The following is a 16,694-nucleotide window of genomic DNA, read 5'->3' as shown; positions in this document are numbered from 1 at the left end:
GGACTGGGAGCCAGGACTCATGGGTTCTATTCCTGACTTACTGTGTGGCCAGAGTCAATTCACTTAAATTTCCTGTCCTTCTGTTTACTCATCTGAAATAAAAATTCAAGCTTATCTGAGTAATATTTGTAAAATTTCTTGAGATTCGTTGATACTATATAAATGCAAAGTACTGTTCTGTTTGGGTTATACACCCATCATAGTATTTTTTTAAAATTGAAAACATTTTCAAGTGGTCCATATTTTTCTATTTAACTGTAGGTAAACAAGGAATGTGTCAGAGGGCTTTGGGCTGGGCAGCAACAGGAGCTAATTTTTTTGCGCAATCGTAATCCAGAGCGAGGTAGTATCCAGAACAATAAACAAGTCTTGAGGAACTTGATTAACTCTTCATGTGATCAGCCACTGGGATATCCAATGTATGTTTCCCCATTAACCACATCGTACATAGGGACACACAGCCAGCTGATGAACATCTGGGGTGGACCTATCAGTTTGGACAACATTAAAACATGGTTCAGATCCAAGTGGTTAAGGTAGGTGGTTAGACAATATTCAGCCTGTATTATGATCTGCAGGGGAGGAAGTCTGCAATCACGTTATTTTCTATTAAGAGAGTTTCTCACTCTGTGGGAAAAATTGTTATTTCCTGATGGGTGCAACCGTAGCTAAATATATAGAATAGCTTCCCAACTACTGTGGAAATAAAACTCTGAGCTCCATTAATGACGTTCAAGTACAGTCCTCTGTCATCCAGACAGCATCATCATCATACTCCTTAGCCTTATTGGCAATGCTCTTATTCAGAAAAGAGTGATTTCTCTAAATAAAAATTATTCCAAGGCATTTTGCCTTTTATTTTTTGTAAATAGCAGTATAGATTTTCCACATTACAGTGACTCTGAACATGTTGAAACATGAATATAGGTGTTATGCTCCAAAGCTTTGGCAGTTTGGGTCAGACCAGCATTCCCAAGTTCTGATACTTATCCAAAATAGACCAAACCTTTTGTGTGTGTGTAATTTTCATAAAGAAAAAATAACAAAAAATACAAAAAGATTAATGATTTATAGCTTGCATATGTTACCAAATACTGCAAATTTTGCAGGATATCCAATCAAATTATGCCACTATGAAACTTTGTCACTTGTCAAAGCTGCAAGACCAGACAATGCAAAATCAGACAGTATTACACAGTCTAACCTTTTATTGAATCTCCACCATCAGGCCCCAGCTTTCAGGATATATAACCCCAATAGCTCTTGCTCTCTCCCCATTAACTTTGTGTCTCACATATTTCTTCTGTCACTCTTATAAGCACTCTTCATGCAGGAATAGTGCATTTGACCTGCCATCCACTCCATTCCTTTCATGGCTGTAGAAAAGGGACAGGACCCTGGTTTGCTTGACCCCATCACTGCATCCCTGTTTGCTCTAACCTGCACTCTGGGGTTTGCTTTGTATATTAATCTCCCAGAGTGCACTTTATTTCCAGAGCATATGAGATTTGGGAGAGAAGAGCATGCCACTTGGCTACTTCATATAAAGATTCGCCTTTTGGGAGCAATTTGACATTGGATTAAGTATGCTGTTGGGTTTCGGGGCTCCAAGGCCACCTACCAAGACAGATTTGGTTTGAGCGATGAATGGAGTTTTATATTGCTTTTTATTTTGACTAAACCAAATTACCCACCTCTAACATAACTATAATGTAATATAATGACTATCCTCAAAACTGTCAGAGCCCTGTTATTTGCCTGTTGAATACATCTAGAGAGCTGGTCGGAGCACAGCTATTCACTTGTACTATGAGTTTCTCTAATGTTGGCCGCACAAATTCTAATAAACCACATAACTTGATAGTGTGTCTCATCTCACAAACAGAATGCGGAAGGACTGTCATGCAAGTCACAACAGTGGAAACAACATTGAAGAGGTGGATAGTGGAGGTGGGTCTTCATCCAGCAACAATTCTGCAGGTAATTCAAGCCAGAGTAGTAGCTCACAACACACAAGAAATGGATCCCCCCAGATGCAGCCGCCTTCACAAGATTCCCGTCAATACGCAGGTATGTATACCAAAATATGAGCTCTTTTACCTGTCTGTTTAGGCTTGTCGTTCCTCAGGGAAGATGTGACTGGGGTGTTTGGTGTTTTATTTGATAGCTTTAGGACATGATGCAGTCATACTTAGAGGAACAATGATCTAAAGTTCTAGGTTCTGTGGAGTCAGACTATATAAACTGTGATTCAAATTACTACACCTGCTGGTGAGTCTGACCTCAGAAAAGCTTCACAGCTCTCAACTCACCAAATTTTACATTTATTAGGCCACTCCTATATTTACGTGCTTTGGTAAAGCTGAGGATAGCACACACAGTCCACTCTTCACCTTCTCATGATTTTTATTACATTATCAAAGAGAGGAAGACAGCAGGAGACAGGGAGGAATGTCGTTGCTGGAGCTGAATTGAGTTTGAATGTTCACAGAAATTAACCAAAATAAAAACAGAGTTTCTTTGCTCTGAAACTAATTCCAGAGTGATGGGTTAACTTACTGATGAGCTGGATGGGATGTGTGAGTCTGGTAAAGATGGTGATGCTGCCCAGAATCTTGCCAAATTATTACTCTTCATACCAAATACAGTGTTTTGAAAAGTTTAACAAATTATAAGTGACATCATGGGCCAGGTTCGCCTCTGTGTCTGAGATCCACTCAATGTGGAGGATTAGAGGAGAGGTGTGTCAAGGAGCTGGTTAGAGATACAGCTTCTTGATCTTGGGAACCAGTCCACATCTTAAGGGACCATATGACATTAGCCACACCCCCTTCCTATCTCCAACTTGTCTCATATACTAGTAGTGCAGATAAGCACAGGAGCCAGTTCCCCTGTTTATACAGAGGGTTCCCCTTCACTAGGAGAACTGTCTTCGGGCTAGCTATGATCAGATTCTGACACCTTTGCGACACCTGAGCAGGGCAAAAGGGACCAGAATGAGAACAAAAGAAATGTCCACTGGAAATCCTAATATAAGAAATAGAGATCTCAACTTCCCTAATTTCCAAGCAAATTATTAAGCAGGCATGTTTAGGGGGTGACCTTCTGACTTATTCTTCCAGAGGAGGGTTATTGGGAGGGCATAGGACAAGCAGAATGGCTATCAAAGAAGTTACCTGAGTCCCCACTGACAGACTACTGAATGCTAGATCCCTGGACTAGGAGATGCCTTTTGTAATGGTGGAAATTCGAACACAGATGGGAAGTAGTTAAAAAGTGAATTCAGTGAGCCCTCTGCCTTGACTGTTTATTGGGAACTCTAATCCTAAAATTGTGCCAAACTCTTAACTAAATTGCTAAATGGGAGATATTGGGGAAAGCAAACAAAATGTCCTGAATTATATGAGCAAGAGGGTTTCCTGATCACTAATGCACGTGGGATTGTTTCTCTAGTGTAGCTTCCATTATATAAATACAGTATTCATCAGAAAAAAGCCAACATTTAGACCTGTCCAGTCAGTCTGATATGGAATAATTCATGTCCTCATCACTTATGAACAAAACCATGCTTTGAACTTATATTCTGAGCCAAAAACTATTTTAGATTTGTGATGATCTGTAAGGCAGGGCTAGCTACCTGCTCGCTGGAAATACTGGTGTAAAATTATAAAACTGGTGTAAAATAAGTCATACTCATCATATCTCTGAGGGCTCAGGACTTGCTGAAAGGTTGAGTTAATTGACTGTACATCACAGTTGTGCTGCAGGTTATAAATTAAGGCAGAGAACTAGGAACAGAATACTTGTTCATTTCTTGTTATATCTGTTGGCTCTTACATTAAAAATAATGGACAAGGCTGGAGCGAATCTTACCATGAATATAAATTATATTGTAAGATTACAACTACTGCTTTTGATTCCTGTGTTGGAGCAAAATCCCCCTGTGCGCTTTTATAATTTGACAATGCCATAATCAGAAAGGAAAGCTTAATTGTAAACTAATGATCCTGAGGGGCTCAAATGATAATGAGTGATAACTGGGAACTGTTTAAGAACATTTTACTAGATGCCCAAAAAGCCACAATAGTGATAAAAGGCTACATTGGTTAAAAAACCAACCTGTCTTAGAGGAGAAGTGAAAACAGCTATAAAAATCATTTAAGAAAATTATATATAATAAATGCAAGAAAGGGGAAGATGAAAGTAATATAAATCAGAAGCTAGAGTTAAGGACAAGAAGGAGTTTTTTAAATTGTATTAGGAATGAAAGGAATCCTATCAATGGCATTAGTCCATGACCAAATGGAAATGGTAGAATCATCAATAATAATGCAAAAAAGGCAGAAGCGTTAAATATATTTCTGCACTGTATTTGGGGAAAAAGCCAGATAATGTATTTATATCGTATGGTGTAGATAATGAAATAGTTTCCATTCGAAAAGTAACTAAGGAGAATGTTAGAAAGCAGGTACAGCTCGACATTTTTTAATTCAACAGGTCCAGATAACTTGCAACCAAGAGTTTTAAAAGAGCTGGTTGAGAAGCTTTCTGGATCCTAATGTTGTTTTTCAATAAGTCTTAGAACACTGGGGAAGTTCCAGGGGACTCAAAGCTAATATTGTGCCAATATTTTAAAAGGGTAAACAAGACGGCCCAGGTAATTATAAATTTGGCAGCTGGACGTCAATCTCAGCATAATAATTGAACATCTGATTTGGGTCTTGATTAATAAAGAATTGAAGGAGGGTAATATAATGAATGCCAGTCAACATGGGCATAAGGAAAATCGATTTTGTCAAACTAACTTGATATTTTTATTGAAGAGATTACAAGTCTGGTTGATAAAGGTAATAGTGTTGATATAGTATACTTAAACTTTTGTCAGGCATTTGACTTGATATTGTGACAGACTGACAATTATCTACAATATCCTGAATGAATTTTATTGAATTAAATTAAACCTTATTGATTTAGGTTTAATACTTTTGGAGTCCATTGTATTAAAAATGCAATTGTGTATGTGTTATTGTGGCATTCTGTGTACCTTCTCTGGTAGGCAGGTGATGCTAATGTAATTCCTCTGGTTATCAGCCCTTTGAAGACACCCCCTGGCCCTCTGGAGACATACACATATACTACTACAAACTGGATTCTCCAGGGACCAATACACAAAGAAAGGACTTATGAACAAATAGCCAGCTTTTAAACTGTTCCATGGCCTTCTTCCTGACCCAGCAAACAGACTTCTGGTTTATGGGATCGCCTAGCCTTAGGATTGAGTTGGAAGGGCTGGGCCTACTGAGGCCCCATAAGACTGGGTGCTTGTTCTGAGCTGACTCGTAACCACACCCCATGAGTGGAGGTTGAAAGACTACTCCTGCTAGAGTCCATGTTAGAGTTGTGATGGTATCTGGTAAACTTATTAGCGTGCGTATAGGTTTTAGTATTGTTTTAATACGTTTTTTCTTTAATGTTGTTTGCCTTAAGAATAAAATAGCCTTGCGTAGGAAGAGTTGTGTGTTACAAATAACTGTTGAAAATCACTTTGTTATCAATCACTGAAGAGAAAGCAAGCAGGTGTGCTTGGGCAGCCTCTCTCTGCTGTGAATAACATAGTGAAGGCAGGGAACTGTGCAGCCTGGAAATACCCCAGTCAGAAGGGAGTGAGACTTGGGTCTTCACCCAAGAAAGGCAATGGCTGGGGAGCTGGAAGCCTGAGAGTGGGTGCCCTTGTTGGAGCATAGAGGTGAAATACAGGTGCAGTTGCCCTGAACTGTGACAGATACGGTATGACATTTTCATTGAGAAGCTAGAAAGATACAAAATTAACATGGCACACGTTAAATGGATTAAAAACTGGCAAACTGATAGATCTCAAAATGTCATTGTAAACAGGGAATTGTCATTGAGCAAGTGTGTTTCTAGTGGAATTCCACAGAGATTGGTTCTTGGTCTTATACTATTTAATATATTTATCAATTACTTGGAAGAAAACAAAATCATTACTTGATAAAGTTTGCAGATGACACACAGATTGGGGGAGTAGTAAATAATGTAGAGAACAGGTCACTGATATAGAGATATCTAGATTGCTTGATAAATGGGTGCGAGCAAACAATGTGTATTTTCCTACAGCCAAATGTAAAGTCACACATCTAAGAACAAAGAATGTGGGGGATGCTATCCTGGGAAGTGGTGACTCTGAAATGGATTTTGAGGTCATGGTAGATAATCAGTTGAACATGTGCTCCCAATGTAATGCTGTGGCCAAATAGACAGATGTGATCTTTGGATGTATAAATGAGAATAGATTAGACAGGTTATATTACCTCTGTATTTGGCACTGATGTGACTGCTACTGGAATACTATGTCCTGTTCTGAGGTCTACAATTCAAGGAGGATGTTGATAAATTGGAGGGCTCAGAGAAGAACCAAGAGAATATTAAATGATTGGAAAACATGCCTTATAGTGATAGACTCAAAGAGCTCAAACTTTTTAGTTTAACAGACTTGATTAGTTTACAAAAAGCTGCATGGGGAACAGAAATTTAAAAACAGAGGCTCTTGCAAACGTATAACAAGAGCCAAGGGCTAGTAGTTGAAGCTAGACAAATTCAAATTCAGAAATAAGGGACACATTTTAAAAGTGATTGTATTTAACCATTGGAATAACTTACTGAGGGTTATGCAGGATTCGCCATCACTGGAAGTTTTTCTATCAAGATTGAACTAGAGCACATCTTTTAGGAAAATATCCAAACGGGAATTAATTCAGGGAAGTTCTATGGCCTGTGTTATACGGGAGGTCAGACCAGATGATCACAATGGTCCCTTCTGACCTTACAATTTATGAACCAACTGTATTTAGTGCTTCTTAATTTAATATTTCACTTTACTGGCTGGTGTCATTCAGTCTGCAAAATGCAATTACAGCCCTACATAAAAATGAGGAAAATCAGGAGCACTGAAAATACGTTGAGTGCACCAAAAAAAGTATCTTGTCTTTACAATACAGCATATAGAGCAGCCTTTGTTTCCAAAGTGTTTTCAGGGGCTATGCTATTTATGTGTCGATATGGGTGGTCTACTACGCAGCACTGTAACTGCTGAATTTGGGATGAATATAGAATATTTTTGGACAGCGGTCAGCTTGGCAGTTTAAATCATGAACAGATGTTTGTCCGTATTTGACTGAACTTAACACATCACAGCCTCTCTGTTCTTAATTCATATCTGTCCTTTATATTTTAAGAAGATAACATTAAAATAGGCAACTGACCTAGAAATAGGGCTTAACCAAAACCCCAGAGTTCAAGCACTTTGGATCTTTAGGAAAATCAGAACCACATCTAGCTCCAAACTTTGCAGCTCAGGCCTGTCTTTAATTACCATTAATACTCTCCCCAGTCATCCCATCTGAAGTGCGGAGAATCCATGGGCATGTTTTTTAATCAGTGCATGAGGCTTAGCTGCATTAGCTTTAGTGGGAGTCATGAGGCTTTTATTATAGGGGCCACTGCCCAGTATGCCATTTTTGAAAGTGTACTTTTTATTGTTCTGAGTATAAAAGTAAAAATAATGTGGTGTAAATGTGGTGGAAAATTGCTCACTACTTGCTGGGCCAGCTAGACTTTATTCCAGCTAAGCTGCTTCCATCATGTTATTGCCACTTTATATATGGAAAAGAGAGGAGGAGCCTGCCAGCGGATGGGGGGGAATTTGCTGCTTATAATGGAACTTCAGCCCCTTTGCTTCCCCCCTTCCTAATTCATGAACTGGGGGAAAAAATTAACAACCTAGGAATCCCTGAAAGGCAAAATTCATGCCTGCATCATTAGGTCTTGCAGGTTTGCTGTTTTCAAAAATATTAATACCCTTTTAAAACCCACAGTTATGGCTATGACATTGAAGTACCAGCATATGTTAACGTTTTGGGTTTCCTGGCTATGGAATGCCAGGCTTGCACTCAGGTGAACAGGTGCTCTGTGTGAGTTTGACATAGCATCAATACAGAGAAGCATCAAGCATATTAGATGCCTGCTGTGTGTCCCAACCTGCTGTCTGTGATCTGGGGAGTTGATTGTGTCCACAAGCAGGTATCTGGTGTGTTCAGTGGTTTGTGGGTGGGGTTTATTATTATTTTATTCTGTGAACATGCAAACATACAAGAATAAAAAATACATAAATCAACTCTGCATTTAAGTGGCTCTCATTGCTCAGTCACAATCCTTCTGTCCAATCAGGGAGGAGCAGAGGTGGACTCAGCGGGAGTCCCGTGTAGCCTTTTGGCCATGTGGGTGATGGCTGTGAGTGTGAGGTATTGGGTTGTAAACATTAGGACATATCTGGAATTATGTACAAAGGTAGGAAGCTCCAGACTGGCTGAGACCTGGTGTCCATCTAGACAAGTATCCTTTCTCTGACAGTAGCCAGAACCACGGGCTTCAAAGGATGGTGCAAAAACCCTGCAGTAGGTAGATGTGAAATAATCTGCTCCCTACAAAGGTCTCTTCCTCTTAAATTCTTGGCCTCAGACAACTTCCTTTGTCATAAATACTCTGCCCTCTGACACTGAGGTGGAAGCGTCTTCACATTCCTAGTCCCCAAGCGCAAGGGTAATTCTGTGTAACCTTACTTTATTTTCATTTGCAATTTTTTGCAATTAAACTATATAAAGCTTTAGGAGTAGGATTTTCTAAGGCCCTCGGTCTGAGTTTTTTAGAGGTATTGGGATGTTGCTGTGCTCAGCGTTGCAATGCCCGACTGATTTAGGAGCCTAAATCTCATTTTCAAAAAAGGATTTAGGTACTTAAGAGTTCCACAGTAGAACAGCTTCAACAAGAGAAACTGAGGGAGCCCCACATCAGAATATCCCATACCTCAGTGGTTAGGGCATGCATCGGAGCGGTGGTAGATCCCTGATCAAATCCCCTCATATCCTAAGGGTCTCCAACAGCCTAGGTAAGTACTCTAACAGCTGGGCTAAAAGTTGAGGGACAGCCTCCTCCTCCACTTCTGGTAGAAATGGTGGAGGCACCTAACACCAAGAGAAGGTTTGTAGCTGAGAATCCCAAGCAGAGGAAGATACCTCCCTGCAGCCCTAAGGCACCAAACTCCCTGAGAGGGGTGGGCTTAGGATACAGCCTTTGCTTTGGCATTTCCCATTGGCTAGCTTAGGTGAGGAGCCACCTAGCATGCTGGCTTTTGTGAATACCATGCTGAAGCACCGTATTCATTGTTTTGGGAGCCTGAGCATCAAACTCTGGCTTTGTGGATTACAGTGATTTTCTAGACACCTGAAAGTTAGGTATGGTGACACCCAGCATCACCACACCCAAGTTTCTTTGGGAATCTCACTCTCTGTTTCTCCATTTATTCATCTGTGAAATGGATTTAATAATTATATTATTTATGTTCCTCACAAAGGGTCAAATTCTGCTCCCATCAAAGACACTAGAAGATTTGAAACATTCTGCACTGCCAGTGGGATGAACCAAATGACTTCATAGGTTTATCAATCTCTAATTTCTTTGATTCGCTGAATGTTTGTTTTTAAAGTGTTTAGATCCACAGTATAAAAGTGTATGTGTGATAAAGAACACTATGTAAAATATACCCTAGTAAAAGGATAGAACAGTAATATGTGTGCTTTGATGGTATGTAACTGAAAACATAATTTAAAATAAAACTATTACTCTCTTTTAAAGGCAGAAGAAAATTCAGGAGTCAGTCTGTTCAGACACATGCTGCCTTCAACCAGAGGCCACCTGTTTCAAGTCATTCTGAACCAATTGTTGAAAGTTACCAGCCCATTATCCAAGCTTCCACATCTGCCCATGAAATTGTCCAAAGGCTTTCCAGAAGCCAATTGTCCTTCCACAACTCTGTAACATCTGTGTTTTCTCAAACTCCTGCCATTCCTGCTGGCGGCCAGTTGACTGTCCAGGATAGAGCTGGAGCAATGCTCAGGTCCAGTCTGGCCTCTTCCACCAGCTCTACTCTCAGCCTTCTGTTTGGCAAGAGAAGTTTTTCAAGTGCTTTGGTTATTTCTGGTCTCTCAGCTGCTGATGGAGGAAACACAACTGATACCCAGTCATCCAGCAGTGTCAACATTACTATGGGTCCATCTGCTAGAGCTGGGAGCCAAGCAACACGGGTAAGGCAGAGACATGTTAGCAGGAGCTATAATTCTGTTCTATTCTACTCATGTTCTTATGCTGCCCTCACCACTGTCGTATTCAAGCGTCTGCCAGGAGTGCATTAAGCAATGTGACCAACATCTGTCACATGAGTTTATTCTTTCTTTCTCTCAGTCTCTCCCCAGGGAAAATGTGTGTGTGCACTTTAGTATTTTGTTTGGTTGGCTACTTGGGTGTATGATTTAACTTTTGATTCCAGCCAGTCTCCTTCCTGAAGTCCATCATCTTCAATACAGACCCTCCAGACTGGTAAAATAAAATCACAGTCCTTAGACGTGAAGCGGTTTGGCAAATCCAATGAGAGATTGAGGGCATAATTAACATTAAATCATTTGGCATTACCAAATGGAACCAAGTAAGTTGATTTGTTGTCATTAGGACAAAATCATTGGATATAGATAGCCCAAGTCTGGTTTCTCATGTACACAGCATAAAAATTTATTAATCCAGAAGACACCCAGGTTGTCCACGCCTGAAGTTAGTTTCATCCTAACCGCATCATGGAATGATCAGGCAATGCGTTTTGCCATGATCTCCAGCAGCAGCTGGTCTGAGCATTATTCACCAAGGGCCTACTGCTTGCCTTACTTATGCGAGTATTATTTTTTGTCTTTCTACAACACCAATAGACATGCAAGGCACTGCACAAACAGGTAAGACACAACCCCTGCCCAAAGAGTTTACAGTCTAAGGTCTGGATCCTGCCAACCATTCTCAACTCCCTTTGAAGTCATGAGAGCTAAGCTGAGCACTTTGCGTGGCCAGCCACTAAGCGAGCTCTTGCAGTCAATGTGGCTACATGCCAGCGTGTGATGTGAAATAAGGCTTTTATTTAAACCTGCTGCTTTAGCACAGGATGTCTTCTAGTGAATTTGGAGCAGAATTAGACTCATTACATTTAGGGATAATTTGGGGCATCCTTTTCAGCCTTAACATGATCAGGCACAGTACAGTGTAGGTATAACTGCACAATCTCTATCTGGTAGTCTGTTCTTGCAGGCAGTACTATGCTGTTATCACATGAAGAGGGACAAGTGCCGGGGTCTTCTCTAGTTCCTTTTTAGCCCCTGAAGTTCACGATATAAATAAATGTGAATCATACAAAATTACACAAAACTGTATGAAGTCCAGAAATCTGTCTGTTTTTGTTTCAAAATGTCCTTTTGAAAAGAACCAAATGAAGTGCCATCTAGACATTTCCTAAACTATTCTACATTTTGTTTTAAGCAGTTCTCCGAGACTTATGAAGTGACTGATGCTACAAAATCTAGACAGCGAAAAGACCTAGGTCCTGCCCATGCCATTTTTGAAAGTCATAATCTGGAGTGTAGAAGAGCCAGCCAGGAGGATATGGCACTGGAGGATACAGCTTCTCAACAGAGCCTCTCAGAAGAGCAGTGAGGAATATTCCTAGTTCAAGGGCCATATGTACTCCTTCAAAGTAAAGAAAAACACATCTAGGTCAGCTGCAGTTATTTCAAGTGTAACAGCAAACCTCAAACCCCTTTATTTTTCTAACTTCGGAGAGAGAATCCCATTGTGCAGATGTTCTTCAGCAGAAAGGCTCAGCATGTTGGGATGGAAGGACCTTTACAGATTTTAAAGATGTCCTAAAATGCAGTGTAACTTCATCTCAGGTTCTTGACATTTCTAAAAAAATGAATAAACTCTGCCTGATATCCTTCCCCCGCAGCGGTACTGACCCACTTGTGGTGGAAATCTGGACGTGCTCAAAAAGAAGCATGCATGGAAGTGCAAGTGAAAGCAATGGAAGATCTTAATGCAACTCGGCGAAAAGCACACAGACATCTGTTTCCTGCCATAACAAAAAAGAGGACTGCATGTTAAATAATTGGCATTTTATACATAATGCATCACAAAGAAAAATTCTGAATAGAACATGTAATAGGACAGTACAATACACACTGTAACATTAGAGCTAAATCTGAGAATTTTTAAAGGCAAGCCTCATTCTTCCTTTTCTTTAGTGTTACGCAGATGGTAATTACATATAGCAACATATTAATATAGGCGAAGATATACTGCATGCAGCCATGTTGAAATATTGTATGAAAGAGATAGATTACACATTGCCACAAGACAAGTTTTGAGAACAAGTATAGCCAGTGCATGGAAAGCCTTCACAAAGCATATGGTGCTCCTTATTTGCAAATAAAGCAGTTTTATATACAAGACTGCTCTAACATGTAATCTCGCACTCCTGTTGAGTTGACAGGAATGCATGCCTATATCTGAAGCCAAGAGGCTAAAACAAATCCTTAATGTACTATAGTATATACACACACATGCTCATACATTTTTTTGTAATTAAACAATTTACAACTATTGGTGTCTCAATGTTCCTCTTTACTGTAACTACAGCAGCTCCTGTCTAATGCTTATCATGCTAATCCACAGCCATGGTGGTTTTCTACACAAAACCAGGTTGTCTCGTCCCACTTAATGAGCAAGATTGAATAGGCGATGCTGTAGCGAGCCCTCATTACTTTTACACAATATACTTGTTGCCTTCACATTCACAGACCCTGTCCATTACCATGGCATCTATATGCAATACTGTAAAAAAAAAAAAAAAAAAAAAAAAAAAACCTAAACGACACTGGTCAAAATAAGCGAGCCAGGTACACTCTCTGATACAGCAATTGTCATTCTTTTCAGTCATATTTGTTTGCTTACTTGCTGATTTGCAGACTTTGGAAATCCACATTTTGTCTCCCACTACTTAATATAAATTAGCCGGGTGCTAAAGCTCTGAACATTATGGGCAAAATCCTGCCCTCCCTCATAATGGCCACACCCGGGAGAAAGTGGAATGTGCTGGCCTCGAAGGCACCACTGAGAGATCCTGTGTCCACCGGGCCTGGATGGGGCAAGGTGACAGGAGCATGTGCTTTAGTGCTGCTGCACCAGAGGACAGCCCAGGCTTCTAGTCCTATTTCAAGCCAACAGACCAGGTCCTCTTGATGCAGCTGTGCACCAGGAGAGTGCTCACAATGAATCCCAACCTGCTGCTGCACAGGTGTGCAGATAAAGGCGGCTTCCTACCCCCGCCCCCCCAAGCACAGGGTCCCCAGGCCTCTCACAACAGGCTTTATCCTGACACATTTTAGTTATTAAAAAAAAAAAAAAAAATCCCAACTGCCTGTTGAGGGGAGGGGAGGATTTTGTCAAAGTATCCAGTTACTTTTCGTGCCTATATATATGTTGCAGATATTTTTCTTTTGTTTTAAAATTGTTATTGAAATATCTTGGCTGGGTGAACAGCAGGAATGTTAAACTTTCCCTACAGTAACAATTACAAAAAACAGGCATTACTGGTATTCTCTGAGACAACAGCCCGTAGCTTTGTATTGACCATGTTGGCCATGTTGTCAATAAGAATACTTATATCTTCAGTGTATTTAAGGTGAGCAATAGTGCCCACAGCATAATCAAAGATGCTCTGTTGGGAATCATGAAATTGGGTCTAGGTGGATGTTTTTATTGAATAAGAATGACTTTTGGTAATTGTCTTGTTTTTCTGAACACTGGAGCTAGATGAGCTACAAATAGATTATACAGCAGAACCTCAGAGTTACAAACCCCAGAGTTACGAACGGACCGGTCAACCACACACCTCCTTTGGAACTGGAAGTACACAATCAGGCAGCAGCAGAGACTAAAAAAAAAAAAAAAAAAAAAAAAAAGCCAGTACAGTGTTAAATGTAAACTACTAAAAATAAAGGGAAAGTTAAAAAAAGAGTTGGCAGGTTAAAGAAACTTTCTGTGCTTGTTTCATTTAAATTAAGATGGTTAAAAGCAGCATTTTTCTTCTTCCTAGTTAAGTTTCAAAGCTGTATTAAGTCAATGTTCAGTTGTAAACTTTTGAAAAGAACCACCATAACATTTCGTTCAGAGTTACGAACAACCTCCAATATGTGTTCACAGCTCTGAGGTTCTACTATAGACAATATCCATCCAGCATTGTATAGGACTAAGCTGTGATGGTTGAGCAGGCTGTCTGTGTTACATGTTCAGAGTGTGCAGCGACACTGGTGTTTGGAGGATGGCTGTGACCAACACCTTTAAATATATATTGCATGATCCCAACGCATCAATATTGGGTGACATGCTGAAATTTTCCAATACAGCAGGGGCAAGAAGTCACTTACTCAACATGCTGTGTAGCAAGGAGCCTGCTCACTGGTCATTCCCCTAATTCCAAAATGTGGTGGATATACTGGAGAGCAGCACTGCTATGACCCATGCGATGCAGTAGTGGGTAGCCAATCTGCTGCCAGGTGAATCCTTTATTGCTGCTTTCAAGTAGGACACCTCCAGCTTAATAGGCAACTGCACCAACCTTTGAGGAAGACAAGCTCCCACTCTCCAAGCACAATCGGTGTATGTGCTACTTTTATGGAAACACCATCAGTGATGAGGGAATGACGGCACCACCCCATTCACTGATCCGCCTGGAGAGCCTTAGCCCCAAATACTGTAGCTATAGGCAAAGATAAAAATAGTCAGAGTGTTGTATGGAGCCTGGCTAGGTGACATTTTACTGATGATCAAAGTGGGAGGAAAGCAGTGGAGGGGATCCTTATAACGTCTCAGGACTGAGCGAGGAAGCAGAGCAGTGCGGGTATATGGTAAAATAAGTGTGAACATTGCAGAATTAGTCCCATTTTAGCCCTCAGATTAACTGTTTTTCCCTCTCTTGGTTTGTTTCCTTAAACCTATTTTATTCTTTCACTAATTTGTTCTTGCTCAAGTCATGCAGTAAAGGTCAGGCGCTCGTCTCATGGAAATAAGGTCAGAATCTGCCCAGAGTATCTAATCAATTACTTCAGCAACATTAGTGAAACCAGCCAGGGGCTGCTAAATCAGTTATGTTCACCCTAGCATCTGGTCACCAGTTGGCAGACCCCAAGCCTTGTTTATAAAAGTTATCTGATTGTACAGTCGGTAGGAAACAGAAGGACTTAATATACACTTACATCCAAGAGTGGGACAAACTTTGTCAAGCCTACTTAAGGTCAGTGTGATTTCCATTCTCCATCTCGGAACTGTTCAGAGTTCCTTGTAGTCATCAAGTTCTTGGGCGTCTCCGAGGTTTAATTCATAGCTCATCTGCTTAGGTTCTGAGGATAGGGGAAGGGGGAAATGGCTTCTTTGGTCTGACTTCAGTCTACCTCCAGCCTGCTTTTCTTTAGGTAAACAGGTTGTGTAAGTCAGGGTCAGGATTAGATGTACCAAGAAACTCACCTTAGGACATCTGAATAAATACTGAAATTTGTCAGCATGTAATAACCCTCTCCTTGTCAATAAATTATTTCTTTTAACTACCAAATTAGTGCCATTTTCATCCTGCTCCAGGGAAGGGAGACTGATAATTAATTAGAGCACTTTACTGTTACTTGTACTTAATTCTGTAAGACTGATATTTCTTAGCCCTATTATTAACTCTGCAGCAGGTCCAATGGTAAAGACTTACCCCTCTCTGACTTTCCAAATGTCACGAGTAAAAAACTGGCTGACACATGCTCAGTAATGCAGCCTCTATTTATGTCAGGCTGTCTGCACTGTTTTATGCTGGAATTGTTATAAACTTCCTTGCCAACAATGTCGTTGATGCTCGAGCTTAAACAAAATAGGCACTCGTGCAGGTGCAGTAACATTGTCATCAGGCGTCTTGCTGCGGTATCAGAGGGTTATCGTCACACAGTGTTTGCTGTTGGTAAATGAGCTGATCAGGGAAATTGTCAATGCTCTAGTTGTCACTGTGCTCTTAAAGCTTTCCAAATAGGCTGCGCATGTGAGACCAGGCAATACATTTTTGCTTTTACAATGAACGTAGGGTACCATAAGAGCGGAACTTAATTTGGAACCATTCGTTTCTCACCCCCTTACTGAACATTTGAAACAGGCACGTTGCATTACCTTGGGACTGACTTAGATTTAAAGGCCAGAAGCAACCATTAAAAGCACGTCGTCTGACCACCTGCATAACATGAGTGAGAGATTTTCACTCAGTAACCCCTACATCAAGCTCATAGTTTATGGCTGTGCTATTGCGTTTTTTGTTTTGTTTTTTTTTTTTAGAAAGAGACCCAATCTGGCTCCCATAAACTCAACTGAAAAACTCCTATTGACCTCAGTAGGATGAGTTTTAAGCCCAGGACAAATTATGGTGAATCCACTAGACCCTTTGGTAACCTATTCCCATTTAAGTGAAAGAATTGTGCCTTATTTCTAACCTGAATTAATGGAGGAAACACTCACACTAGTTGGAGACTGTGGAATGTGTGGATTAAGTAATAGGGAATGTCCTCTCTCAGCACAGTATTATACCACTCAGATTTGGGGATAGGGTAAGTGTAATATTATAAATTTTGCATGATAACCTGTTAATTAGCATGGCTAGTACGAACCACTAATACAGCTGTAACTCAAGAAACCTTGTTGGTTGAACAGGGACTTGGAAAACGAAC

The 16,694-nt window shown here is 40.4% G+C and overlaps 1 protein-coding gene and 1 long non-coding RNA gene across 3 annotated transcripts in view; one reads left to right on the top strand and one right to left on the bottom strand.

The window, feature by feature from the left end:
* The window catches only part of PCNX2 (pecanex 2), a 222,877-nt gene extending 210,331 nt beyond the window's left edge, over positions 1 to 12,546 (top strand). The window contains exons 31-34 of one of the 2 annotated variants that reach the window (XM_043543302.1): positions 262 to 536; positions 1,886 to 2,070; positions 9,709 to 10,157; positions 11,431 to 12,546. In XM_043543302.1, the coding sequence (XP_043399237.1) occupies positions 262 to 536; positions 1,886 to 2,070; positions 9,709 to 10,157; positions 11,431 to 11,601 (1,080 nt within the window). In that variant the 3' untranslated portion in view covers positions 11,602 to 12,546. Of the gene's footprint in view, positions 1 to 261; positions 537 to 1,885; positions 2,071 to 9,708; positions 10,158 to 11,427 lie in introns of both variants that reach the window. The other variant, XM_043543301.1, reaches the window with a different exon arrangement.
* LOC119565815 lies at positions 8,518 to 13,895 on the bottom strand. Its single transcript, XR_005224797.2, has 2 exons — positions 11,904 to 13,895; positions 8,518 to 11,634 (listed from the first exon to the last, which is right to left on the bottom strand). It is a non-coding gene; the product is annotated as an uncharacterized LOC119565815 (long non-coding RNA).
* Positions 13,896 to 16,694: the final 2,799 nt, after the last annotated feature.

The sequence above is a fragment of the Chelonia mydas genome, chromosome 3, assembly GCF_015237465.2.
Source record: "Chelonia mydas isolate rCheMyd1 chromosome 3, rCheMyd1.pri.v2, whole genome shotgun sequence".
NCBI classification, from domain to species: Eukaryota; Metazoa; Chordata; order Testudines; family Cheloniidae; genus Chelonia; species Chelonia mydas.
This window is presented reverse-complemented; position numbering and strand designations above follow the sequence as displayed.